Below are 26,707 nucleotides of genomic sequence, written 5' to 3' on the forward strand. Positions count from 1 at the left end.
AAAGGGTGTTTCTATCATTTAGTTGAATGATTGAAAGATTGATTGAAGATCAATCCGTGTCATTGTTGAATGAAATGATCTTAGTTCTTCCTTTTAACAATAGCTAAGACCACTTTGTTCATCAGATAACAAAATCAGCACTGTGAACTTCACTATAATAATATGGGTTGCTTGATTCCATTTAAAAGAAATCAACAAAACTACTAAAACATTCAAATAAAGTATAGATGTTATAGGTTTACCAGCTCTTTATTTTCCAACAATCAATTCAACACATTTTTAATTTCCCGAGTTTGGGTGAACTTCATTCACAAGATATGATCCTGTTTACATTAGTCATTTCATTATATGCAGATGTTAAAATATTGATTTGTGTACATTTGTATACTACTAAACTACAGTAAATATAGCTTTTGTATACATGAACCCCCAAAATGAATCCATAAACCCTTGTAGGTAAGAAGTATTTTCCAAACATTGCACTGTGAAGCATTCAATAGATAAGCTAATTGAAAAGATTAAAGAATTGAAACATGAAAACTTTGGATTTATTGTTTTTTCTATTTGAGTTACATTTATCACAACTGTGTATGGATAAAAGCATAATCTGGAATACAGACATTTACCTGGGTAATAAAGACTTTGTGATGAGTCTTTGGATCACCTTCTAAATACAAAGTGAAAAATTCCAACCTCAGTGATGTTGAGTCCCTTTCCGAACACTGTGGTGAGATCTGTTGTACAACTACTGATTCAGATGATGGAATGCATTGCACCAATATGATCTTAACAGATTATCTGTTACACCTCAGTAGTTAACATAGAGACCGTCTGACATTTCCATAACCAAATAATTAAATGGCCTTCATCTACCGTCAGATACTGCTCAAACATTAATTCCTTTGGAATTACATCAGGTGAACTGCAGTTAAGGGTTTTTACATTCCCACTGAAATGATCTGTCATTAAAAGTGCTTTTATTTCAGATCCTGGTCAGGCTTCCAGATGCCTGTTAAGACGCCGTACTTTCTCCTTCTTGTTTTTATTGCCGTGTTTTTTCCAGGGTTTTCCCTCTACCATCTCTGATCCAGCTTTTGGTGGAGGGACAGGTCCGCTGCCGACCTTGTAGCCCATTACAGACTGAACCCCCTTAGAGAGTGCCCGCACATTTGCCTGGAGATGGAGATCAATACCCATTAGCTTCACACATTTGTTATTTTATGAGAAATAGTGACAACTATGGAGGCATTTCATAACACAAAGACGTTATCTGAACTGTACCTGATGGAAGAAGTTTTTGTCAACAACATTTTCAATCCTCTTGATTTTGTGGTTGCCCGTTTTTGTGGAAGAGAGCTCACTGAAGTCTACGTCTGTTTTCAGGAACTTGCTGTGCTGCGGCTGGAAGTCTTCAGGATTAATGTGTGGTGGAGGATGGCAGTACAGAAGCTTTCCCTGCATGGAGTCAACATTGTTAGGAAAAAGGGTCTATTCAGGATGCACACATTATAATTTCAATGATATAATTTCATAAAAACAGCTACTCCATTGTGCAGCAAAGGCACAAGGTGCTGTCTTGTTTTAAACAAAGAAGAAGCACAGTGGTATCATAATTATTTTAGGTAATGCTGCAGGTGGATGGAAAATACATGTGGCAAATATTGAATCAAAAGGGACCGTGAACTCCAACCAAAAAATGTTTTCTCTTACCGTAGTGCTACTTAATATCATCGATTGTTTTGTGTGAGTTGCAGAGTGTTGGGGATATCAGGCGTAAAGATATCTGCCCGTTTTTCAATATAAAGGAATTCGATTAATTGAAGCTTGTGATGCTAAAAACGCCCCAAAAAAAACATTAAAAGAACTCCACAGCAGTTCATGTTGGAACTATTTTAAAGAGACCGTCTACAGATTCTGGTGGATAAAATCAGTCAACAGCCTAGCAACTATCATCTTTCAGTTCTGACTGAGGTCTGGCACTTACATTGACAAAATCCTTCAGGATGTAGCGGGCTGATCTGGACTGATCAGGCTGTCCATGCGCCGTCATGAAGCCTCTCATGACTGTAACAGAGGGAAAAATAATGATAATTATTATTCAGCTCTTGTGTAAATGCAGAGTTTACAATAACATTTCTTTAAAAGTTATGATATATTCAACAAAAAAAACTACATTAAAGAAAAAAGCGAACATTAAGTGGGTTAATACAGCATACATCTACGAAAAGAATCGTAATATTAGATATAAAAGATGAACTAGATGGGTGACTATCATAGCTCATTTTCATAAAGTACTTCCTTGGCCTGTTAATATATTCTCTGTACAAATATAATAAATATCTGGCAGTCTTACATCCATAAGCCATGAGCAGCTCCTCAGAGGAAGGGAAACGGTCGGGGTCTTCGTCTTCTCGTGGTCGGATGATGTTGAAGCCGTAGGTTCCTTCCATCACATGGCGAGGGATTGCTTGACATATGTGAAAAAATTGTCAAGGACTTTACCAAGACTAAAGAAAGTCTAAAAGTTGGAAAACGCTGTGAGCTTCATGATTACTTTAAACATCAACATACTGTTTAATTGTTGTTTCCATTAAAGTAAATAAAAATCACTGTTCACTGAGTAGGCTTCGCCATGAGGTGAGGTAAGTTGATTAATCAATAGCCAAAAAACACGCAATATTGTGATTTATATAGTTATCAATAATATTATAATACAAGTTTGTGAACATATAACGCCCCCCCCCCTAAGTTAGCAAAGTGTTCATTGTCAGAACATAACCTACTTTAAATACACAACATACTCCAGACAATGATTACATCTTGCATTTAAAACAAACCACCAAGTTTCCATTAAACCCCTTTGGTTACCGCTAAAGAAAAAGACTGGTTCTCCCACTCCTGCAAACAATTCTTGGACAGGCTTTTAACTCAATTCCCATCATGAGAATGTGCTCTTGCAGGTTATAAGCGCAACATAGACATGTGAAGCTAATTAACACTTTTTTTCCTAAAAGAAAAAGCTGATTCCGGATCTTGCGGTTGCTGCGCTACAATCACAAAAAGGATATATGTGAGATTGCAGGGACGTGATCTCTCATCTGGTCGATGGGCAGGATCCCAGAGCAGATCATCTCAGCTTTAGTAGAAACAAAGGAGGGCATGACCAGACCCGGGCAATCACAGAGGCACAGGCCCGGCTCCACATACAGAGTCTGTTATACAAGAAAGGCAAAAAAATAAATAACCCGTCATTAAACTCTCTGTTAAATCAATGCCTGAATTAATATTCATAGGTTTTAGGAGTAGTCTTGTACCTGAAAGTGCTTCGTGTGTCCAGGAGTGGCTGAGACGGACACCTTCTTGTTCCTGAAGATAGTGTTGATGGTGGAGCTCTTTCCCACATTTGGATACCAACCTGTTGAATTCATACATATAGTCAATCCTCACAAGGTGACTTGGTAACAGCATGTCAGAATTACCCCCATGTTACCATGAATTCTTTACATTTAGGGCAGTACAAAAAAGTTAGAAAATGTATCTTAATTGAAGTATATGGCACCAAACCTTAGAAACAAATCTGTATACAAACTTCTAACCAACGGGTGCATAATAACTCAACTTAAAAAACTTGCACATATATAGTTTTTTTCTTGCGTATGGTTGCTACCATACTTGCTGCTCAGGTATGGGAAGTAGCAAGTATTCAAGTTGATAAATGAGACTTTTATTATTGTATTATCCTGTGAATTGTAGGAGGCACCCATTTTCTTCAACTCTTTAACACTTTATGTGATTCTTCATTCAGCATGGAAAAACACAAAAAGGTTTATACAAATCCAAGGCAACACAGGGGTGAGTAATTGATCAATAATAAGTTGTCATTTTGCATATGTTTGAGACTTTTCACTCACCAGTCCCACTGTCAGTTCTGCTTCTTTACACCTGGTCCCGTTGTGAACAGACTTAAACGTGGCGAGCAGCTCATCCTTATGCAGCAGACGGCTTGAGTTGTGGAAGGAGGATTTGCTGGATGAACCAGAAGTTTCTTCCTCTTCTTCATCTTCTGAGCATGTGTCCCAGTCCTCCTCCTGTACAGTTATCTTTTCCCGCTGATCTTCATCTGCACCACTCTCTTCTACCTCGTCATCCTCCTCCTCACCAGCTGTCTTCATCTCCTCTTCTCCAGCTGCCCCTTTCTGGGTGAAGTTTTCATTGTCTGGCTCTTCTTCATCTTCTGGGTCACTCTCTTCACACTCTGGAGCCTCCACTTCTAGGCCCTGTTTTGCAAGTTAACACAGAGTTTAATTCTGAAAATATTTTATTAATAATCTGCAAAAATATAATCTAGATTAAATTGAATCTGTGACCCTTAAATGCATTCTGTGTCACCCAAAAACCCAAATATATTTTAACAATAATTAAAAAATAGTAGAATGAATGGAAGCTAACTTTTTTTTAAAAATGTTTAAGAAAATGTATTTTAACAAATCATTTACAATAAAAATACTTAAGGTAGTAGCAAGTCTGATATGCTAAAAAGCCTTACTCACATTTGCAAACATCTGAAATTAACTTTTTACATTGAACTTCCCAAGATGAAGATCTACACCGTTAGTTGCTCCCAATAAATGTAAAAGATTGCATTAACAAAGACATTAAAATAAACATGGTACAGCTTCTGAAAGCTCCTAACCTTCTCCTCTGCCTCCAGTCGTTCGCTCTCAGCAAGGGCTGACCAGAAAACGGCCCTCAGCCCTTGTTTCTGGAAGTACGTGGCCCAGGCTCGCCTCTGCTGTCTGGTCAGCAGGTCAGCCTTATTCACCAGCACCATATTCACCTTATGCTCTGACACTTCCTTTACATACAACTCCTGGCAACACAAAAAAAAAAGTGTCATATGTTTAGTTCACCTTTGTACAGTTGTTCTCGTCTGTTGAATGGATTTTATTGGCAATGTACAATTAGTAAAAATTTAAAAGTAATCAATATGAAAGATAACAGCTCAAAATAAATCAATTCTCTACAAGAGAACCAACAGTATAATGGTGTCAGAAACCCATCATTAAGATTATGAATGTGTACCCTAAAGCAGTAATAACAGACATGAAAAACCATAGACTGTATATATAGATGGACAGAGTGGCTCCATTCAGCTGTGTTCTATAGAATTGAAGCAACCGAGGCGACGCCATCTTTGAAAATTTGGAGCCAGTTCGAAGTACGCTTGCGCAGTAGAATCTGAAGCATGCGCAGTGAAGAGGAGGTCGCGATCAGACCCGCCCACTCATCGAGTGAAACACGCCCCTTATCGAGTGAAACACGCCCCCTTCTCCGTCCGTTCCCCACCACACACACATTCACATTCGTTCAGTCAGTCATTGTACGACATTCATTTGACTAGGCTATGCCTTTAATAAACTAGCAGAATGCCGAGGTACTCGGTAGCATAACGTTAGCGAAGTTAAACCGCCTTCATAGCGAAAACAGCTGTCATAACGTTAACATTAAATCTCATTAAATGTTACCAAGAACTGTTAATGTTAAAGTTTGAAATCCTTCACGTACACGGCTTCGTCTAAGAACTATCACACCATCGTTACATAAAATAAACTGACAATATACTGACAATGATTAGACTAGTTCTATCTTTAAATTAATAATGCATAGTACCGCTGAATGCTGAGGTAAATTAACCTGGTAATGTAACGTAACAGATTGCCAACTAGATCGCTATTCCTGGCACAATGTCAAATAAGATACATAAATAATAACAATAATAACCATCCTTCTACCTAATGTCACTAAGAATAATGTTATTTGTTAATTTCACCTCATGTATTTCACAGAGCACGTCAAACACCCTCATCGCAAAGCCAGCTGTGACAGCTGTCATTAAATATTCAGCCTAGAATATTTAAACGTTAACGTTAACTTTTTTCTCATTAGAAATCTCGATGTTTCGAGCGTCTTCAACATACAAATCTATCTGTTTTTCGTTGGTATATGACCATAATCCTTTCAAGGATGTCCGAAAATCTATAGATTACTGTCAAATTAAGTTAACTTTCTAACGTTAGCGGCTAAGCTATCGCTACCGTCATTTTAATGAGTTCGCTAGCTAATATTAAGTTAATATTCACTTACCGAAAAAACTGCACAGAGCTCCCCTGAGATGGCCTGTTAGTACAATCAACAGCACAACACGACATGACTGTCAATATATAAATGTAAAGTAATAACAGCAAATAAAACAAATATGAGTTGCCTGACAAAAGAACACCACTACAGCCGAGCCTACAGCTACTCTGAATGAAATGAAATGTTGAAGGAGGTTGCAAGCGGCTGCACTGTCAATCAAAGTGTAACCACGCCCCTTTTATATTTATTAAAATAACATTAAAGAAAATAATTTCTCGGGAAAAAGAAAAATGGTGTGATGTGAAGCACCTTGAAAGCTATTTTTTCGAATAAAAAGTTGTGGATGCAAAATTTGTTTTAGGTGAGAAAAGTGACATAGAAAGTTGGTTACTTGCCCATTGAAAATACATGGGAATGGGCGGAGCTACGCATTGTACTGCAGCCAGCCACCAGGGGGCTCTGGACTAGCGCTTGCTTCACTTTTAACGGACGAACCTCTGTCCATCTATATATACAGTCTATGTGAAAAACATGTTTAGTCACAGTTGCGTTGCATCGTGCATACGTAGTGATCACACTATCCATTTTAAGTTAAAACAGTTCAACCAAATCCACTTACCAGGTCAGCACTTCTGAACAGCAAAGGATTTCTGCCATCAACAATCTGAACAACGACATCACTACAAGAAAAAAGAAAAACAGTTCAGCCTAATGTTTCAAACAAAGGAAACACATTCCTCATTAAAGACAGGATAATGTGACTGTTGTACACAGCTCTTGTTTAGTTTACCTCCTCTCGATCACTCTCCACAGTTGTCTCCAGAACTCCAGGTTCCTCTCAAATGGGGTGAGAAATAACTTCTGCTCCTCTTCAAGACTTTAGCAGAAACACTTGCAGTTAGATTTGTCAAATTGACAATCAAACGGTTGTATAACCGCGTATTACACATGCTGTACGGACAGTGTTTGTACACAATTTCTTAAACAATATACACAAAACAATGACACCACTGTTTATAATAAAACAATAATTGTTAGAGCAAATGTTACTGATTTATTATTATTTTACACACTGTGCAAGCTTTCGTCTCCACTCCAAGAAGCTGTCTTTCTCTGCTTGTTGAAGTTCTACAGCACTGGTGCCTTCATCCCAGTGGGGGCTTTAAATTGGGAGAGAGATATGACAAAATGTTAATATGCCAAAAGGAATTCCTAAAAATAATGTGGCAGAATGTTTTTCTTACCGTCGAGGAATTCTGAGGAAATGTTGGTTCTCTTCATGCAGCTGCTTCAGCCTAATTCTCTCCTGAGCTGTTATCAAGCCTGCTCTCGCTTCCACTGGCACAAACTTGATGTTGAGTTTCTCTAAGAAAGCAGACAACAATGGCATCACAAGACAAATAACTACTGGATGACAAAGGAACAGTTAAGCAAAAATACATTTGAGCACTGTCAATGCCAACCTTATTGAGAATACAGAAACCGTTTATCAATGAAGCTCTAAGGCACTGTGACTGGCCAGGCCATGTGCTCAATAATAAGACTATTAGGGACATGAGCAATAAGTCCATTTCAACAACTTTAAATTTAGTTTCGGAGCATTTTATTAATTATTTAATCTGGGTGCAGCTTGATGCAGCTTGAATGGCATATATTGCACTACAAGTACTTTGTAATGCTTATTAAGTAAAGGTTATTGACAGTCTTTGACCACAACATACATCCGATTCCGAAGAATACATGCGTTTATTGAAGTAATACTAACCTGCAACAAACTCTGTTCCTGCCAACTCTGCAGTGGCCAGAAAATCATCCATTGAACTCTGTTCTGTCACCGACTGCAGGTTCAGCCGACCCCAGTCGTAGCCATCATTCAGCTCACTTGTGTGGATCTGCAAAGGTGAGAAAAGGGTCAAATAAAGGTTACAGGGATAGATTATAGAGCAGCATCCAAAGGCATTTATTACAGCAGCAGCCTGAGCACACTATTATGCTTGGGGCCACAGTTGGACGCAAACAGACATGGTAAGGGAATTTAATGTCTAATTTATCTCCAAGCCAAATTCCTCAAAGGGTTGTGTTTATTACGAACAGGTGTATATAGTGGTACTATACATAAAAGATATTCAAAGCATCGATAAAATCATAGTCCTTAAGTTTGTTTGGCGCAAGCAACAACCCATGTTCGTCAGATCTATTGACCGTGGCAGTTCAAACTGGGCCAGCAGTGAAGTTAATAAAATATCATGTACAGCGATATATCCTGGATAACTTGATAAAGCTTGTTTAATATAGGCTATTTATTGCCATGACATACCCAAGAGTCGCCTCTCTTGTTTCCTCGGCCTGCCTGCAGCCTTTCCTTTATCAGAGCTCTGCCCAGGACTCCTGCTCCTCCTGCTTTCTTCTTACCCATACTAAATTCTGATTTTATGTAATATAATATATAGCGAACAAAGCTGTAAGTTAAGGTATCGAGAGGGTGGAAAATGCTATCTCCAGCTAGCTACTCTGCCCCATGTGCACGACGTTGTTGTCGTGATAACCGGAAGTGGGATAAACCAATCAAGCCTCATACCCTGATCTCAAATACTAGGAGATATTTATTAATATATTGTATTTAAGCAATAATACATATGCATACCACATCTGGATATTAAAAAAATACATATATTGGAATTAAACTAATTTATCTTTATGTTAGCGTTTACTTTGGCGTAAATATGGTACAGTCCACTTTTTTTTTTGGTCCAGCTCTTAAAAGTGCCCTGAAGAAAACAGGACAGTGGCGGTCTTCGTTCCTCATGCCTCATGCCTTACTTGAAATAATAATACAAACGTATAAAATAAACAGAATGCACCCCCTATTAATAAAATAGATTGCAATCAACAAATGAAAAGTCATTGTTGCTCAAGGTAACAAATAAATCTTCTTCAATCATCACACGAGATTAACAGGTCTACGCATTTCGGCTGCGAACCAGAAGATGGCAGCATAAAACAGCAGCATGAGAATATGTATATCATGTCTCGTGTTTATCGTGTGACTTTTTCAGTACTTTGCCAGTATTTCCTCTTAATTACTTTATCGTATGCACAAAAAAAGTACACATAAATTGTATGTGAAAACTTCATTGGTAATAAACCTATTTTGATAATTATTCATTAATACGGCAAAAAATAGACTATGCTTATTCTTAAAATCTCTATATTATCACCCAATCAATATTTTGGGAGTTTTTGGTAAAAAACTATATATTTAGACTTATTTAGACACATCTACATAATAATACCCAGATATTTATTAGCATTCTATGTTCCCCTTTGTATATCTGGTTAGAGGCTATTGTTATGCTACATGTTGTAAAAAATGATTACCCCAAAAATATTTAAATAGTTTTTATAATTTAGTTGGCGCTCCAGTCATTTGGAGAAAAAAGGTCAAACGTGAATGTTTATATAAAAAACAAGAAGTTTATTTTCTTTTGGTTCAGCCCCCCTCTCCCCTACAGTCTCCCTGAAATGGTTTCTCCCTGTATATAGTCTGAAAAGATCGTCCTTCAGCATCAGACTGGTTTCAAAACTGCGAAAATAGAAGACAGGGAGACACCACAATGGACACAAGCTCTTTAGAGGTAGAACAGATGAAGTACGATGTATTTTCGTTCAGTTCTCACAGAGTAGCGTAGCTCATACACTTCTTGGATTTAGCAGTTAATCAAAAGTGTATTCTTTTTTTCCCCTCAGTAGACTTTGTTGCTGTTGACTGGAAACAGCAATACAATGCTGCCTTGGAAGAAGAATAAGTTCGACTTGATCGAGGAAGACAAGCAGTCCAAGCAGAAGGGATATGCGGTGAGCCTCAACTACTCTGCGCTCACCTCCTTCGCCAAGTCCTGCCCCGAGAGCGCACTCAACAGGGTGGGCAGCATGTTCAAGTCAAAGAGGAAAAAGGTGAAGATCACCAGCGAGGACCCGACTTACACGGTGCTATACCTGGGGAATGCCACCACCATCCAGTCCAAAGGGGACGGCTGCACGGACGTGGCTGTGAGCAAGATCTGGGGCAAAAGTGAAATGGGCAAGAACGGCACCAAGATGAGGCTGACCATCAGCTCGCAGGGCATCCGGATGGTGCATGTGGACGACAAAGCCAGGAGGCCGGGACACTTGTACTTGCTACACCGGATAACATACTGCGTTGCGGACCCGAGGCTACCCAAGATTTTCGCCTGGGTTTACAGGCACGAAATGAAGCACAAGGCGGTGATGCTGCGCTGTCACGCAGTGCTGGTGTCCAAGCCGGAGAAGGCAAAAGCCATGGCGCTGCTGCTGTACCAGACGTCGGCCACGGCCCTGGCTGAGTTCAAAAGACTAAAGCGAAGGGACGATGCCAGGCACCAGCAGCAGCAGCTCATAGGGGAACAGACCATCCCGTTGGTCCCCATCAGGAAGCTGCTGAACGGACAGTGCTACTACAAACCCCCAGTGGAGCGCAGCCGGAGCGCGCCCAAACTGGGCTCTATCACAGAGGACTTAGTCGGGGAGGAGGAGGAGGAGAAAGCGATGCACTTTGAGTGTGAGGACATTCTGGACACGGACGATGATTGTGTTGCTAACGGTAAACAGGAATTGACTCAGATTATTAATGACCTGGGGGAGATGAGCATAGGAAACGACCTGCAGACTCTGAAAGCTGACCTCAGAGTCACCAGACTTCTCTCTGGAGAGAGCACGGGCAGCGAGTCCTCCATAGAGAGCAACCAGGAGCCCCCTCATCTCACTAATGGCTTTGAGGAGGTAAAGGTGCAGGAAATCGCCTGACATTTTTAAGGTATTTCTGGGCGCCTCTCCTATGTTGAACCATGTCTCCACAAGAAACATTTATCCTGTCCTTGTTTTGGAGAGTGTTTGTCTCATCTGGTGCCTACTCGACTAAAGCTCTGGGACAGTTACAGCACATGGACGCACAATAAGGCTACTGAATCATATTTTAACATTGTGTCAACCTATATATAAAAACAAAAAAGAAAAACAAGTGCATGCCCATTTGAGAGATGAAACGACAAATTCCAAGTGCGCCCCAGGACGCACTGCACTAATTTAATCTGTTTTATTTAAAAGGATCTGTGTATCCTCAAGCTTGTTTACCTAACTTTTCTCTCTTTTGCAAATTGCGTTTTTCTGTTGAAAGATGCTCCTCACGTCTGGTTCTTTTCCTAAGTGGTTCAGTGGGTCTTAACAGGCATCCTTAATTTTCCTGTCAGGGCGCTGTTGTTACTGCCTGTTCATTTACTTTATTTTGCACTGTTGTGGAAGTATTATGTTGACTTCATGTACTTAATGTTTGTTGGTATGTTGCCTAAAACATCAATGTTTTATCTTTGCTGTGCAAAAGAAACACACCTTTATGTATTGAGATGTAAAGTAAGATGTTTAAAGTATAAATATGTTATTTTTTAAAGAAAAATGTGGTTTGTTATGTGAACCTCATAGACTTATCAATAAAAAAGAAAATTATATGAAACTGTTGAACTTTATGTGTAGACTTTTGTTGTGTTAGGCTTTTTGTTTCCTCTTTTGCAATATGAGTGGGGATTTACCTCTAGAGTCTCAAATTCAGGTCAGATTTGCAGCGTGAAAATCGTCACATGGAGGCAGTAAACACAGAAATATGTTTCTCAGCTGCATGGACTACAGGTATCATCATATGATTATTTATTTATTGAATAGTGTTGGCTGGAAATGTGTCCCTTTTCGCCAAATTGTTTTCAGGGAAAAGGCTGTTGAAGTTATTCAATTAAGATACTGAAGGCCATTCATTCTCCTTGACCTCAGGGAAGCCAGGACACACAGGAGGAAGTCACAACAAGCAAGCTATTAGAACATCACATGGGTCATTTAATGGCAAGACGGCTGAACCCCAGATGCCTTTAACAACATACTGACTGTTTTCTTTTATCTTCTAATATGTGCGTTTTCCTTTTGTGAGACAGGGAGTCTCTCAAGGGCAAAAACAAGTGCTGTTTAATCCACATAGGCTACTGTGATATTGTATAGAATATATGCAAAGTCAGCCAGTACATTTCTTTTACATATTTAATCAGAACAAGGTTTTTGGAGAAAAGTTGGAGGAACAATTTGATAATTCATGATTTTGTAAGAAACTAATCATTTTTAATGGAGGACTTTACAGTGCATATTCATGAGTTAAGAGCAGACCGGGATATCCTATTATTAATCAATCATTATGTAATGATTAGTTTAACAGTTCACACAATGACAAAACACTACATTTCATTATATTGGCATAAGCCTATGTATTGAACTAGTACCATTCAAGCCTAAATTAGATGTTTGGGTGACTTACTACCCTTCCAATACATGCAATAGAGTTGTGTTGTACCATAAAACAGTTGTGACTTACAGTTAAAAATGTCAAAAACGGTAATATTCACAGCCATAAATATGTGAACATCATTTCAGCACATAGATCATCCTGGTAACTGGTCAAAAATGGGTGTAACGAAGTGTCATTCAAAACTAGATAGATAGAATCGGAGGATGAAACCCTCTTTATTAGTCACATGCATGCACACAGCAGAGCACACACAGTGAAATTGGTCCTCTGCATTTAACCCATCCTAGTACTAGGAGCAGTGGGCAGCTATTGTGCAGCGCCCGGGGAGCAATGGGGAGGGGGGATTGGAGATGTCCAGTGCCTTGCTCAAGGGCACCACAGCAGGGCCTAGGAGGTGAACTGGGACCTCTCCAAGTAGCAGTCCACTTTCCATATTTCAAGTCTGTTCGGGGACTTGAACCGGCGACCCTACGATTCCCAGTCCAAGCCCCTACTGACTTGGCCACTGCTGGACTGCTGCATTAGAAGTGTTGTGAATTCACAAAAATATAAGTTAATGAAGGGAAGTTACACATCAGGTTACTTCATTCTATTTAGGCATGCTATCTGATAACTACAGTGGCAAAGAGGCAGATAAACTCTCATCATGGGATATGTGTTGAGCGGAGGTTTTGACTTTGCAGCAGTGAAACAAATTCCCTTGCTGCTGTAAAAGTAGAATAACTGCCACTGTCACTTCCCTTCCAACAACGGAAGGGATGGCCAACGACCTACGCCTACCAAACAGTTGTTACCAGTCATATAAAACAGTATCAATGTATGTTAATCTTTGGAGTCATGAATCTGTCTGCCAAGGCCACACCCCGAAAGCCCACAGCATTAGGGCTGCAACTTTTTATTATTTTCTCGAAAAAAAGAGAAAAGCAAGAAATCTCCAAATTTCAAAGACGGTTTAGCATGTAGAACTACTATAATGATTTGTTGATTATCAAAATAGTTGATAATTCATTTTCTATCAGCTAATTGATCTGTTAACTAATGCTTGCAGCTCTACACAGCATGCACGGGTGCTCCACCAGCCGAGAGCCGGGCAAATTGTCATTTACACCACTTGCAGTGATGCTGCACAATAACAGGGGCTGAATAAGACACGAGGAGACAGATAACAGGTTCCCTGCTGCACAGAGGAGGTGGATGGATATGGGGATTGATATCTGCACAGACAGTGATTCACCAGCAGACACAATCGCATCGGCCATGTTGAGGTATACACTGAAAACAAAAACTATTCCCACCATGGCTTTAATATGAGATCGGCAGATAGAAGGTTAATGTATTTCAGGCAGCGGTCCGCCAGTCCTATAAAAAGCTTCACAGCAGCTCATTATGAATTGATGTGCCATCAAGAGACCAAACACACACACACACACACACACACACACACACACACACACACACACACACACACACACACACACACACACACACACACACACACACACACACACACACACACACACTCGTTGATGTATTTTCCTGATGTGGTGTGATGCCTTGCAGGGGTTGCCGTTATACTGTAAAGAAAATATGACATCATCAGAATGTGCCCTGCTCAATGTAATTAGTGGACATCCAGAACTTTTACCACATACAAGTATAGACAGAGCCACAGGGGATTTGTCTGCAATTTTTGCTTTTCACAGCTGCTTAATGAATTTATATTCCAATATTTCTGCCTGACCTACATTTTGCAAACAGCGTGTCTCATGTCCCACCTTTGCAAAAGCAATCATGGCTTTGGACTATCTTCCCGGCATACCTGAATATAGGCCACAGGTGCGCCTGACCACTCACATGATGACAGGATTGAAAGTGTTTGTTGACAACAAGTGGTCGTAAAACATATGTCAATCTGCCAAGGGAGAGAGTAGAGGTCCATGCTGATAAGAGAGAAGAATTCTTTATTTTTCTTGTACATTCACCTTTGCTTTTGCTTTTCTCTCAAACAAATCCGCCGGTGTTTTCCTGACTTATTGTAAGGCATGTTGAAGTCAGAGGGAAAGATGCTACTTATGTAGATATGCAGATATTTGTCCATTATTAAAACATATATTGTGTATTTCTTAAGATTTTAAAGGTATCAAAAAATACAAACCATGCAGATTGACTTATATTGCTTACATAACCACATTAAACCTGCAACAAATGATTAATTTATTGTGTAGTCCCCTGATTAATTGTCTAGAAGTTATACAAACTAATGACTAATCATGAAATAATGGCCAATAAATTCTACTTTCCTTGAAATCATGCTTGTTTTGTCGTACCACAGTCCAGAGTCATATACAGCAAATCTTGGCATTTAGAAGTTGAACAATTGAAAATAAATTAATTGAAATTTGTTACTATATTCACACAAATCACAGATCTTGCAATAGACAAGCGTGTCCTGATACACGTACGTACATTCTCCTTTGCAAAAAACAGCAACAACAATATTATGTCTAATGGCGACCAGGCCAGCTTGACATCCTCATTTTCCAGGAATGGATGGATGGGGGACTTGATGCTTGAGCGTTACCTGTTAGAAAACTATATGAGACAAATACAAATTTAATAAAGATTTAGTGAAAAGAGGCGGACAGTAAAACCAAATGATGAATAGAAAACCAAATGATGAATAAACCCAAGGGAAATGTTAAGCTGGCAGCCCTTGTACTGTCTGACACCCAAGCAGAAGAGCAGAGTTGTTTAATTATGTGCTGGTAGAACGCAGCTGCAGGCCATCGATGTACCACACTATCACCAGCACCAGCCAGATACGCCAAGGCAGAAAAACTGTTCGTCTATAATGCATGAGGAGGGCTGGGTAAGCAGCAGAGCGTTAGTTAGGGTGCCCGGATCTGATTACACCAGCAGAACGATGAAGTGAGAGAATGAATCAGAGCATGGAGAGATGGTGACCTTCTCTTGTCTGTGGAAACATACAAAACAAATCTCTAGGAATAGTAGCAGAGAGAAACATGTCCCAGCTTGCCCTCAGTTCGTAATTAGATGCTTTACGTAGACAGTAACTCAATATTTGACGCAGGTGAGGAGGAGCTGGATACAACACTACTATTTGTAGCATGAAGGTGTAATTAACACCCAACTCAAATACAGCAACAACCACTGAGGGTCCTTTTACTCACACCATAGAATTAAAAGTGCTGAAGAACGTATCTAGTTGTGGTGAACTTTGTTGGCCTTTTCTCTTGGAGGATGGTTGATTTTTGATTTGTGCTTCACAGGAAGGCAGTGTCAGATGATGTCAGTGTCAGAGTCCACTCACGACTTTACCAGGTCGCTGCGAATGTGAGAAAGACAGAGACAGACAGACAGTGAGGGACGGAAAGAAATCCATTACGGTGCCATCCTCAGCTCTCATTAGTCTGCATCTGACAGCTGTCCTCCTGGAGCTGCATAAATGTGTGTGTGTGTCTTTGCATGCAAATCCACTATATGTGTACATACAAGTCACTTTCATGCCCAACTGTATTCATTTTATGTGTCGCGTCCTTTAAGGGGCTGCTCTGACTGAAGTGCAGAATTGACTTAGCAAAAAATACATGCTTTAATGAATTATTGAGAAACTATATCCATCAAAACGGACAGTGTCTGAAAATTCAGATAGATGTCAGTGATTTTCTTCAGCCAGTTGGGTTATATAATCTAAGATGAACAACTTGGATGTGGAGACAAGGAGTCTACGGCCATGCTGGGAGCTGTGAGGCTGGGAAAGGCACAGAGTTGCTTTAAGCTAAATGTTATCACGAGCATGCTAAAATGCTCATTTTGTAATTACAATGATCTGATGTCTACTAAATAGTTTGTGCCATGCTAACAATCTTGGTTTAGCCTGTTAGTGTGTTAATATTGTCTTTTTAGCATAAAACAACTTGGACCAATGAGATGTCACGTTTGTAGATGTTTAGTCAAAATTCAAAGGATAAGTACATTCCATTCCACCATAGGATCTTTTTTTTTTAAGAAAAGAAATCTAGCGTAGGCTTATTAATGGCAAGAGACAAATACTTTTTTTTTTATCAGGTTTTAGTTATTTATTTCTTTTGTTTATTTGCAGGAACAGTGCACATTATTAAACACTGTTGTAAATGCACCAGGGTTAGCCAAGGGCCTTCTTTTTTATCCAAAGTCCCTGGATTGATATTGTACGGTCACCCTAAAAACAAATAATATTGATGACAACATATGTTCTTGGTCAATTTAAAATATAAACGTTTTACTCAAGAAAGTAGCAGTTGGCTGTCAAACTGTTGAAGCATGGGATGGTCAAAATACATAATATGAAAACTACACAACCAAAAGATGCACATGATTGACATTTTACCTTTCCTCTGTTTCAAACTGGGATGGGCTCATAACAACAAACGGTCATGTTCTTTTTTTTGCTTCCGGGTGAATAAACCATCACCGGACTTGTAGTGCCATGTTGGTGTTGATGTTTATTGTGCAAGACAAGAGATGTAGTTCATGAGAAGAAATAACATTATTAAAAGGTATTATTGAACTTTATGTTAGTTTCGCCCAAGCTAGGATCATAAACTTGCCTTGACGACATACACATTTGCAGGTACTGCAGAATATTTCATCACTGTGCACTCAGTCATTTCAGCTCCGGACAAAAGTCCAACCTAGAATTTCCCCCGTCAATCATACATGCTCAGTGTCTCATGAGACACTTCTCAGTCGGCGTCCATACAGTCTGCTCATGTAATGAGCCATGTCTGTGTCTATGGGCAAAGCCCCATGAGGCCTTGAAACTCGAGATATTGCAGTGTCCCATTCAGCCACCGCATCTCTTGTTTTCCACTTGCTAGGACACAAAAGCTCTGCCCCTGGAGGGCCATAGATTTCAGCAGGGTTATTTTGGTCTTTCCGCTCATGGGTAGGAAATGGAATAATAACAGAGGGGAGAAAGAAAATCACGGTGTGACTCTCAGACAGACTTTCTTTTTGAAGAGAGTGCAGAATCCATAATGGGATCCTCATTCTGTAAGGAATTGGGATGCTTTTTGTATTTTGAATGAAATAACCATTAGCATGTTTTGTAAATGGGGAGAGTTGAGGGACATCTATGCCCCCAAACAATTGCTTCCCTTTTCACCTATTGGACAGTGCAGCAGTGAAAAGTGAAAGTAGGTTTTAAGCCTCTTTATTTCATACTGTGGCCTACTTGTCAGATCCAACCACATACTGTATGAGGAAACCATGGTGAAATCCACATGTGCAATTTCCTGTTTCAAATACAGACAGGAAACAGATGCGATGTCCAACACCTCAGTTCATAGGCATTTCCCATAGGAGGTGTCTGTGTGTGTGTGTGTGTGTGTGTGTGTGTGTGTGTGTGTGTGTGTGTGTGTGTGTGTGTGTGTGTGTGTGTGTGTGTGTGTGTGTGTGTGTGTGTGTGTGTGTGTGTGTGTGTGTGTGTGTGTGTGTGTGTTGGTGCTCTTATCTGCTGACAGAAAAGCTTGGTGCACCAGAAGCTGGATCTGAGGTGCAAATACAAGTATATTCCCAATATAAACTGAAAAAAACCCCTGCTGGGAATGTTTGCATCACTATAAAAAATTGTACGTATGTTTATCTGCTTTTTCTAGCTGTGGTTTAATGAGCCTGTCTGTTATTTGCATGCATGAGCATTTTTTATGCATGCTGCAATTCGTGCTCAAAGCGTTTTGAGTTTTGACACTAAGGTTATTATTAAATATAATTACTTTTTCCATTGACCACTGCAGTTAGATCAATGCTCTGCAGGGCATTGTGTCAGTGTGTAACTGTGCTCGACTCATAGCATTTTGCCAGCATGTCATCAGACGTCATCCATGAAAAATGTATTTATAGGTGTTGAGCTTTAATCCCAGCTTAACGCTTATCAATAGATGGCGTGGTCATGAGAATGCTGTCAAATTTGCACTTACTAGATGACAAAATGTTGTCATTAAATAAACATTGAGAGGCTGTTTTACTGTTGCCATACTCCTCATATACAACATACTTTTATGTGTATATGTTACAGTACTGCTTAGTAGTCCATGGTAGGGAAAACCCCAAAAGTCAAGTTTCCAAATTCTGAGGTTTTTTTCCATGAAATGGCTTTATAAGCTTATAGTGCATCGCATAATCTTTCCCTTGGTGAATTAAATAACAATTTGAACATCTTTTAACGTGGCAACAAAAACTTTAGACACATAAAAATGCAGAAAAAGGCTTACCCATGTATCCCAATTATCCATAATGGGTCAGAAGTACCATAAAGAATATAGGATGGAGACACTGACCATAGACAATTGAGGGTAGCCTCAGTAGAAGTGGTAACAAGATTGTTAGTGTTGCCTTTCTTTTTTCAAGTCCACCACATGGCATTGGCTGTGTCAGACAAGCAAGTTTTCAAATATGGTAAAAACTGTAGGCCCTGGCCGTGGCGCAACTGGCTGGGGCCGTGGTCCTTTCCGGATCCCACCCCGACTCTCTCCCCCAGTTTCCTGTCACTTTCCACTGTCCTATCCGATTAAAGGCAAAAAGCCCCCCCCAAAAAAAGTAAAAAAACCCCAAAACTGTAAATCCAGTTTCACTCAGTTGCCGGTTTATAATTATTGCATTTTTCTCAGAATATTGTTAGCATTTTGTCCAACTTGTGTATATCAAAAAGGGTATAGGCTAAATGCTTGGTTTTGTAGGATGAAATGAATTAATTTCAGATCTGTTATTTTGTTGCTGCATTTTCCTTATGTACCAGCATTGTGTGCGTATTTACAACTGGATTTTTTCTATATTCAGTAGGCTTTGTTGAGTCATTTTTGCAGCGCACATTCCTTTATTGGCCACATCCCTTTTGAGCACCTTCCCAATGCTGAGCTTTTTAGTTGTGCCATTATAAGTTTATACTGTTGAGGTGATTGATTCCAAGGTTCAACCCCTATCAGGAGGTTTCAGAAGAGCTGAACATCAGAAGTTACTGCATGAAAAGAGCAAAGCAGCATTCATGCGTCTGTGTTTCTCCGCTTAAGGCAGACTATCCAAACCACATGTCTCCCTACGAGGAGAATTTAAGAATCCAGCAATGTTTATCAGTTGTTGCTTTGTCTAAGAGCCACTCCTTAAATTCACACTAAAATGAGAAAAAGAGAAGTATAGGTTAAATTTGGCTGTAGGGTGTTATATAATGCAAGTTTCTCATTGAGTCACTGAGGGAGTGTACCCAATCAGCATAGAGCCTGCATGACTAACTGACAGGAACTGTGGTAGTCTTGCGGTGGCTTAAATACATATCAAGATATTTGAAACAGTGCAGAGCTGTTATTTTTACAGCTATAACAGTAGACTAAGTAAACTGTTTTTGAAGCATGAATGCATTTGACAGACCTGAGCAGACTGGTATGGTGAAGGCTCTGTGCCAGCATGTTCCCTTCCTGCAGTGTATGCTGTTCCTAAAACCAAAGTGCTGTGAGAGGCTTTCAACAACCACAACAATGCTGCAAAACCAAGTCACTGCTGAGGTACTTCAAACAGATGATGCAACATGGCTCCAATGGACGGGTACTGCTTAACCTTCATTGAACTCAAAACTTAAGACATACTAATTTAGCTTTTTTGAATCCGGTTTACAAATTACTACACAGCATTCAACTGTCTAGTAAGAAGTGAAAGCTTGTCTCAAGAAATTATATTTATGTTGGGTTGTTTTTTTGCTTGCTGCGAGTATTCACTGCGCTGATGAAATATTAACATAAATAGACACATTTTCCATCAACATTTTGTTATTGTGGGGGAATTCACCGTTCTGGGCAGGATTTCAGATAATGTCTTGAATTATAATGGGAAAAAGCCAAGGCTTTACAACTAAACCATAGAATTAAGGACACAGAGCTCAGGGACGAACATGAATCACCTGCGGAGGCCGAACAAAAATGTTTTAAAAAGAAAGCTGACAAAGGAAGGTCAAAGGTCACTGGAAGAATGTCATTGGCATGGGTTTGTTAACATCTTGTTTGAGTAAGAAAGTATGTGTGTATGTGTATGTATGTGTACGTGTACGTATATGTGTACGTGTTTGTGTACGTATACCTGTTTGTGTACGTGTATCTGATGTGTATGTGTATGTGTATGTGTATGTGTGTGTGTATGTGTGTGTGTGTATGTGTATGTGTATGTGTATGTGTATGTATCTGTATATGTAAATGTAAATGTACATACACACATACTTTCTTACAGTATATGCTTGTGAAAACACATACATTTATGTTAAGGTATGTATAGATATTTATAATTGTATATTGTTTTCATGCTAGGTTTTGTATAGGCATCATGAAGTTTCATCATTTGAAATATATTTTCTTTTCTGTCAACATGAACTAATTATTATAAATATTAAAAATATAAATATTTTTAAATTATATATATGTTAAGGAATGAATAAATCAAACAACAAGGAGCTATACGTAAGGATACTTGAATTGCATAAACGCCATACAGTATATCCCATGCAAAAATATTTTAGATAAAACTTTTATTTTTTTTACTTCCTTCAAATCATAATGCATCATCCCCTCATGTCTTTTCTAAGGTTGAAGAATCAGTGTTCTCAGTGCGCAGCATCGCGGTGCTTCATCAGTGGTGTCAACATTTCCCCGGCCATGTGCGACTGCCTGTTCAGGATTTAGCCAGATGGCAGCTCATCTCCTCCAAGCCTCTTAAAGCTTCTTAAGACACAGGCCACGAGCTCTATCATAACAACAGAGCAACCTTGCTGGACGTCCACTGCCAGACTGTAATTTCACCCCCCTCACAATGTTGTCTCCATGGAATTAGCATGTCATCTGGGCTAATGAGCCACAGACCGTCTAGGAAACCCACAGTGCCAGCGGCTGTTGCTATGCCCATTTTTACGCCTGTCTCACCTGCAGCAGATCTTTAAGTGACAGATATTTTTTGTCAATTTTGTTTTGTTATTATTTCTCCTACTGTATGTATAGCTTTAAAAAAACCAAACATTTTAGTAAGGTCTTTATTGGTGTTTGAGTCTAGTCAGGGTTGTTATTCTGTGAAGCCAATAACAACGTTTTTTTTTCAGCTTATCCCCCTGTTACTGTTGCCAAGAACATAAAAATACATCAGTTCCTGTTCAACAGAGGATTGGACCTGGTAAAGGGCTACCTTATTTTGTGTGCTTACACCAGCAAGATTTCATGAAACTTTGTAATATATTAACTATTAGCAGATTTAGCTTTTCTAAAAATATTACTGATTAGAGAAAGCAAACTCAGCAGTCATCATTGGAATAGGTACTTATAGTCTGCCAGTTTATATCTGTGGGCTCATTTAAAATGCTTTTAGTTGCTTTTGGTTTATCTTTCTTGAATTTATATTTGGTGCCAAATAAGCATGTAGCACTGAATGGGATGTTGTGTGTCTGGTTGGTGCCATGCCCTAATAATTAAAAGCAAATAACACACAGTCTGATTCAAGTCAAGGCAAGTTTATTTATATAGCGCCTATTGCTCAAGGCAATTACAAGTGCTTTACATAAAACACCAATGAGACATATAAAAAGCAAGCATGCACACCGGACAAACAACCATATCCCTCACAGAGCACGCTCATTAAAAAAAACATTAAAAAAGCAGAAATGTACCAACACACACACAAACTTAAACAAGATGTCACCTCTGTATTACAAAAATAATGTTCGTAAGTCAGAGGGAGAAACATATTTTTTCTGTTACAGGAATGATGAAAACTCACTCTATTGTTTCGCAGAACAGACAAACTATATCAAAACAACATTGTTGAGCTGACACCGTTTTTTTTTTTGGACATCAAAAGTTTGTGTGTGTGTGTGTGTGTGTGTGTGTGTGTGTGTGTGTGTGTGTGTGTGTGTGCGTGCACTGAGTTATGCGCATTTGTGTGAAAATATGCGATAACAAACATGCCAATGACATTCTTGCAGTGACCTTTGACTTCCCTTTGACGTTCCTTTCTTGTTTTTGTGTCAAGCCGCTGCAGATGACTCGTGTTTGTCCCAGAGCCCCCGAATGTAAAGGCAATGAGAGAAGTCCCTAAATCAACAATACATCTATTCTGTGATTTACATTAAAGCTGTTAATGTTGCTGTTATGGCTTTACATCCTGGTTAAAGGGAAGGACTGTTGTATTCTGGCGGCAACAACGATGTTAGTGATATGAGTGTAGAAGAGCTGACTTCCTATGCTGCTTCACTCTCAAGATAACGTCTATAAAAGCTTTATTTGCCCACAGCTGAGCCAACAAATGTGCAGTAATAATTTTATTTGTGCAAGATTTACCTGCTTACACTGAAGAAAAACATTTTTCAAGAGCTTACTGTCAAAAAGAGACGACAGTCATTTAATAAAAGTGGGACGCTGACTTTGACAAAATAGGTGCAGAAGAAAAGTGAAACTGTTGTAGCTATATTCTGTCTAAGATTTATGCTTGGAAAGTAGAATAACACTTGCTAACTGATCTATATTGAGAGTTCAGTTATATTGTTTTTTATAAGTGTCAAACAGTTGCCATAAAGTCAGGTTTGTCTTTGTCTTCCAACTTGTTTTCTTCTTTATTTGTCTTTCATATAAAGCCTGTCTGCCTCAAACATGAATTCTTTCTTCCTCCTCCTTCTCTCCTTCTATTCTCTAAGTTAATTGTCTCCCATCCTGTGTCTCAGATCCCGTAAATCAGAGTTTTCATCACAGTTTCATCACAGTCACAACAACAACAGGCTGTGTGTGTGTGTGTGTGTGTGTGTGTGTGTGTGTGTGTGTGTGCTTGTTACAAGTTTCCATACAGGACGACGAAGGGAGAGTGGCAGTTTTGCAGTTTCGGAGAGCAAGCCTTCGTCATTTCCTTCCCGTTTCCTTCATTTAATTCTCCATTCCCTGCTGCAAGCTGCCCCCTCTTTCCTCCACCTGCACACACACACACACACACACACACACACACACACACACACACACACACACACACACACACACACACACACACACACACACACACACACACACACACACACACACACACACACACACACACACACACACACACACACACACACACACACACACACACATATACAAATCTGACACACACATATACAAATCTGACACACACAAGAACACTAAAATGTTTTCATGCACATGCTTTTGAGCACACACAAAAGAAGTATATGCAGGTGTATTTACAGGTTTGTTAAAAAAACAAACAACAGTTAACAGCCCGGCACAAATGCTCATGTGCTTGTATGGATGCAAAAATGAAAGTTTTACAGACTGATTTGGTTATATGTCTTTTTGTACTTTTGTGTTTGTAGCTTTGTCATAAATTTTCAGCTGAAGCAGATAGAATCAGAATCAGAATACCTTTAATAGTCCCACAGTGGGGAAATTTGCAGAATATTAGTTGCATTTTATATAGTTTTCATTAAATGAGTTTTCTTAAAAGCACAACTGCTTATATTGTTAAAATGTATGCACATATGTGTGCCATTACTCATTTCTATTCAGCACATCATTTTCAATGATGCAGCAATGCAGACTTTCAGGTGTGACGGCTCATTCAAATGGGAGTCAGCAGGTCTAAACAGATGCTTCTCTTCAATACTCAAGCAATAAGAAGGTCCTCGTTAATATGGATATTGGCACCATGGTGACTGAGAGATGCCGTCAGAATAAGCATGTTTAATAACAGGAAAGTTGTTTGAGGTTGTGTACACTACCCTTCATAATATGGAAGGAGTTTACTGGACAGTACAGACCATGTGAGCAGGGTTTGAAACCCCATCAGTTCGCTTAATTCACATACAACATGGTGCTGATCAGACGTGGGAAAGCAGAGGAGTTGCGGTGCGCTGGACTGGATACAAAGGATCAGCACATCGCTCTGTAATCTTTCAGCTTATGAAAATGAAATTGACAGATACCATTGTTTGCTCTAATAAGCAAATCTCTCTAACTCTGTGCGACAGGAATGCACCCAGTCAGGATCCTTGTGATTAAATGGAATTGTTCTTGAACACTGCGAGTGTGCATACTTTACAAACCAAGGGTGAAAGGGACATAGCTTTGTGTGACTGTGTGTTTGTGTTTTTAGGAGCTTGCTCTGTGAAAAGAATCCAGCGCAGATAAAATAATAAACAACCTGCATTTATACTGTACCGTAGCACTACTCCAGATCGTTTTTTGTTTTGAAGAAGTAAAGGAAACTTAACATTGAACATATGTGCAAAGTCAATGCAACAAGAAACATTGCAAATGTTTAGATATTGCCTCAAGTATTTAGTAACTTCCGGCAGCACAAAGGACATGTCATTTGATTTTCTCTGCAATATTGTAAACTGATGTGCTGGAACAAAAAATCTGCAACACAGAGGCTGGGGACTTTTATAGCATCTTCCTCTACCTCATTTCTTCTCAGCGCTCTCTCTGTCTATAATAAAGGCTTAAGATTAAACGTCAACATGGCTAAACTATGCTGTGACTTGGTGTGCAGGCAGGCCATATAAAACACTGAGAGCCTGAGAAACTGAACTCCCCAGTGAGACGAGTTGAAGCGGGGGCTGGAGGTTACGGGGGCCGTGATGGATTCCTCTGGGTTTTGTTCCCATCATCACCAGAAGAGTCACGTGCCTCCAGCCTCCTGTCTAACCTGTCCACCTCGACACAGCAAAGCAGACAGGAATTCAATGCCGCTTATATCTGGCTTCTCTGAAGACTTTGGAATTCCTCCAATCGCTGGAGAGAAAGGGAGATGAAAGAAGAAAAAATGAGAGAGAAGTTCAAAGAGAGGGAGGAGAGAGAGGTTGGGACTGGAGGAGCAAGAGACCTTCAGAGACTGGTCCACAGAGAAAAAGAAGTTAAAGGATCTGACAGCATCTTCTCTCCTCCTGTGTGTTCTCTGTTTAGTTAGATTACAGAAATCCAAACAGATCTGAAATGAGTATATACAGTTTACTGTCATGAAGCGCTGAAACACTAAATGTATGACACTGCTTACAGTGTTACAGTGTTGTTGTTGTTGTTGTGGAGTGACAGAGGGGTGCAATAGGTTTTCCTAGGGTTCATAAAAAAAGCATGCTGACGTAACTCAATCAAAATGGAGAGAGAAAAGGAAAAACTGGAGCCACAGGATCATGTAGAAATTCTCAACAAATGTTCTTTTTTCTACATATAGATATCCATGTATATTTTAAGGGGACATATACACTTTATGAAGGCTTTCTTTACTTTAAGCTGCAACTTCCTGCATGTTGCCACTCTCTGCATCTGTGAACAGTCTACAGAATGATGCTGAAGGCTTGTGTGACAATCTGTGTATATGGATAAAGCATTGTGAAACTTAGAAGGGAAGCACCTGGCTAAGCGTGATGCAAGGGGCCTTCTCGTTTGATTCCAACGTGTGAAAAATAGAAACTGAAAGCGAAATGTTACTTTCCCTGTCATCACCTAATTTGCTTTGTGATCATGAATATATAATGTCCAATATGTTGAGTTAAGATGCAGTCAGTTAAAAGATTATTTCATTGTATCTTACATTTTTTGGCAATGTTACAAAACTTTATTGTTAAGCTCATTCATACTGGTATCTAACTAGTTAAATAGTTTCAGTCTTTTTCTGCAGAGGTTATAAAGTAAAAGCTATTATAATTTCTGATGCAGTACAATTCTAACTCACATTCCATTTGTTGTGCTCCAGACATAAAACCGAAACAATCTTTGAAACATACCAGAGCGGCTTCAGGAACAATGAACTTTTTACTGTGGGTAAGCCACAAACCTCACTGTGATCTAACCTTACCCTGGTGCAAAAAGAACATCCGCAATGAAACACTATGTTGATATGAAGTAAAAAAAATATGATGCTTTTCTTTTTGGATTTGTATTTTTGACATTGGCTTCTGTCATTGATTGGTTATCACTGACAAATGTTTTGGGTACATTTTTTTTAGCTGACTCCCACAAAGGTATAGTAGTTTTAGTAAAACACCATGTTTTGCCCTTGCTTTGAGTCTATGAGTATGGTTGCATTTCTCCAATCTTTCCACAAATCCCTGATCTGTACCTGTGACGGTTTTGTGGAGCTGACTGGAAGACTTCGGTTCAAGTGAGGCTCTCTCAGCATGAAAGATGTGAGCCT

At 39.4% G+C, this 26,707-nt stretch overlaps 2 protein-coding genes across 3 annotated transcripts; one reads left to right on the forward strand and one right to left on the reverse strand.

Moving 5' to 3' along the window:
• Positions 1–230: 230 nt before the first annotated feature.
• On the reverse strand, positions 231–8,698 carry lsg1 (large 60S subunit nuclear export GTPase 1). The gene is made up of 14 exons (XM_063891344.1): positions 8,456–8,698; positions 7,904–8,030; positions 7,383–7,503; positions 7,212–7,298; positions 6,929–7,015; positions 6,758–6,818; positions 4,694–4,870; positions 3,908–4,277; positions 3,315–3,415; positions 3,065–3,212; positions 2,354–2,473; positions 1,985–2,064; positions 1,282–1,455; positions 231–1,173 (listed from the first exon to the last, which is right to left on the reverse strand). Exons 1-14 carry the CDS (start codon positions 8,552–8,554, stop codon positions 994–996), a joined length of 1,932 nt encoding a protein of 643 aa, XP_063747414.1. The 5' UTR covers positions 8,555–8,698; the 3' UTR covers positions 231–993.
• A 997-nt stretch (positions 8,699–9,695) lies between these two features.
• Positions 9,696–11,665, forward strand: fam43a (family with sequence similarity 43 member A). Of its 2 annotated transcripts, none has more exons than XM_063891341.1 (2): positions 9,696–9,787; positions 9,886–11,665. In XM_063891341.1, the coding sequence occupies exon 2, from the start codon at positions 9,922–9,924 to the stop codon at positions 10,960–10,962; it is 1,041 nt and encodes a 346-aa protein (XP_063747411.1). In that variant the 5' UTR covers positions 9,696–9,787; positions 9,886–9,921; the 3' UTR covers positions 10,963–11,665. The 2 variants fall into 2 exon arrangements, with proteins under 2 accessions (XP_063747411.1, XP_063747413.1); XM_063891343.1 differs by having other exon boundaries at positions 9,715–9,787; positions 9,889–11,665.
• The last annotated feature ends 15,042 nt before the right edge of the window (positions 11,666–26,707 follow it).

This window comes from Eleginops maclovinus, chromosome 9, assembly GCF_036324505.1.
Source record: "Eleginops maclovinus isolate JMC-PN-2008 ecotype Puerto Natales chromosome 9, JC_Emac_rtc_rv5, whole genome shotgun sequence".
Lineage (NCBI taxonomy): Eukaryota > Metazoa > Chordata > Actinopteri > Perciformes > Eleginopidae > Eleginops > Eleginops maclovinus.

Excerpts from the sequence above, each read along its gene's own strand:
- lsg1 (XM_063891344.1), bottom strand. The coding sequence starts at position 8,554 with ATGGGTAAGAAGAAAGCAGGAGGAGCAGGAGTCCTGGGCAGAGCTCTG. Across the intron at positions 6,819-6,928 it reads TGGAGAGTGATCGAGAGGAG|TGATGTCGTTGTTCAGATTG; the intron begins GTAAACTAAACA and ends TTTTTCTTGTAG. Across the intron at positions 2,065-2,353 it reads GCTGCTCATGGCTTATGGAT|TCATGAGAGGCTTCATGACG; the intron begins GTAAGACTGCCA and ends CCTCTGTTACAG.
- fam43a (XM_063891341.1), top strand. The coding sequence starts at position 9,922 with ATGCTGCCTTGGAAGAAGAATAAGTTCGACTTGATCGAGGAAGACAAG.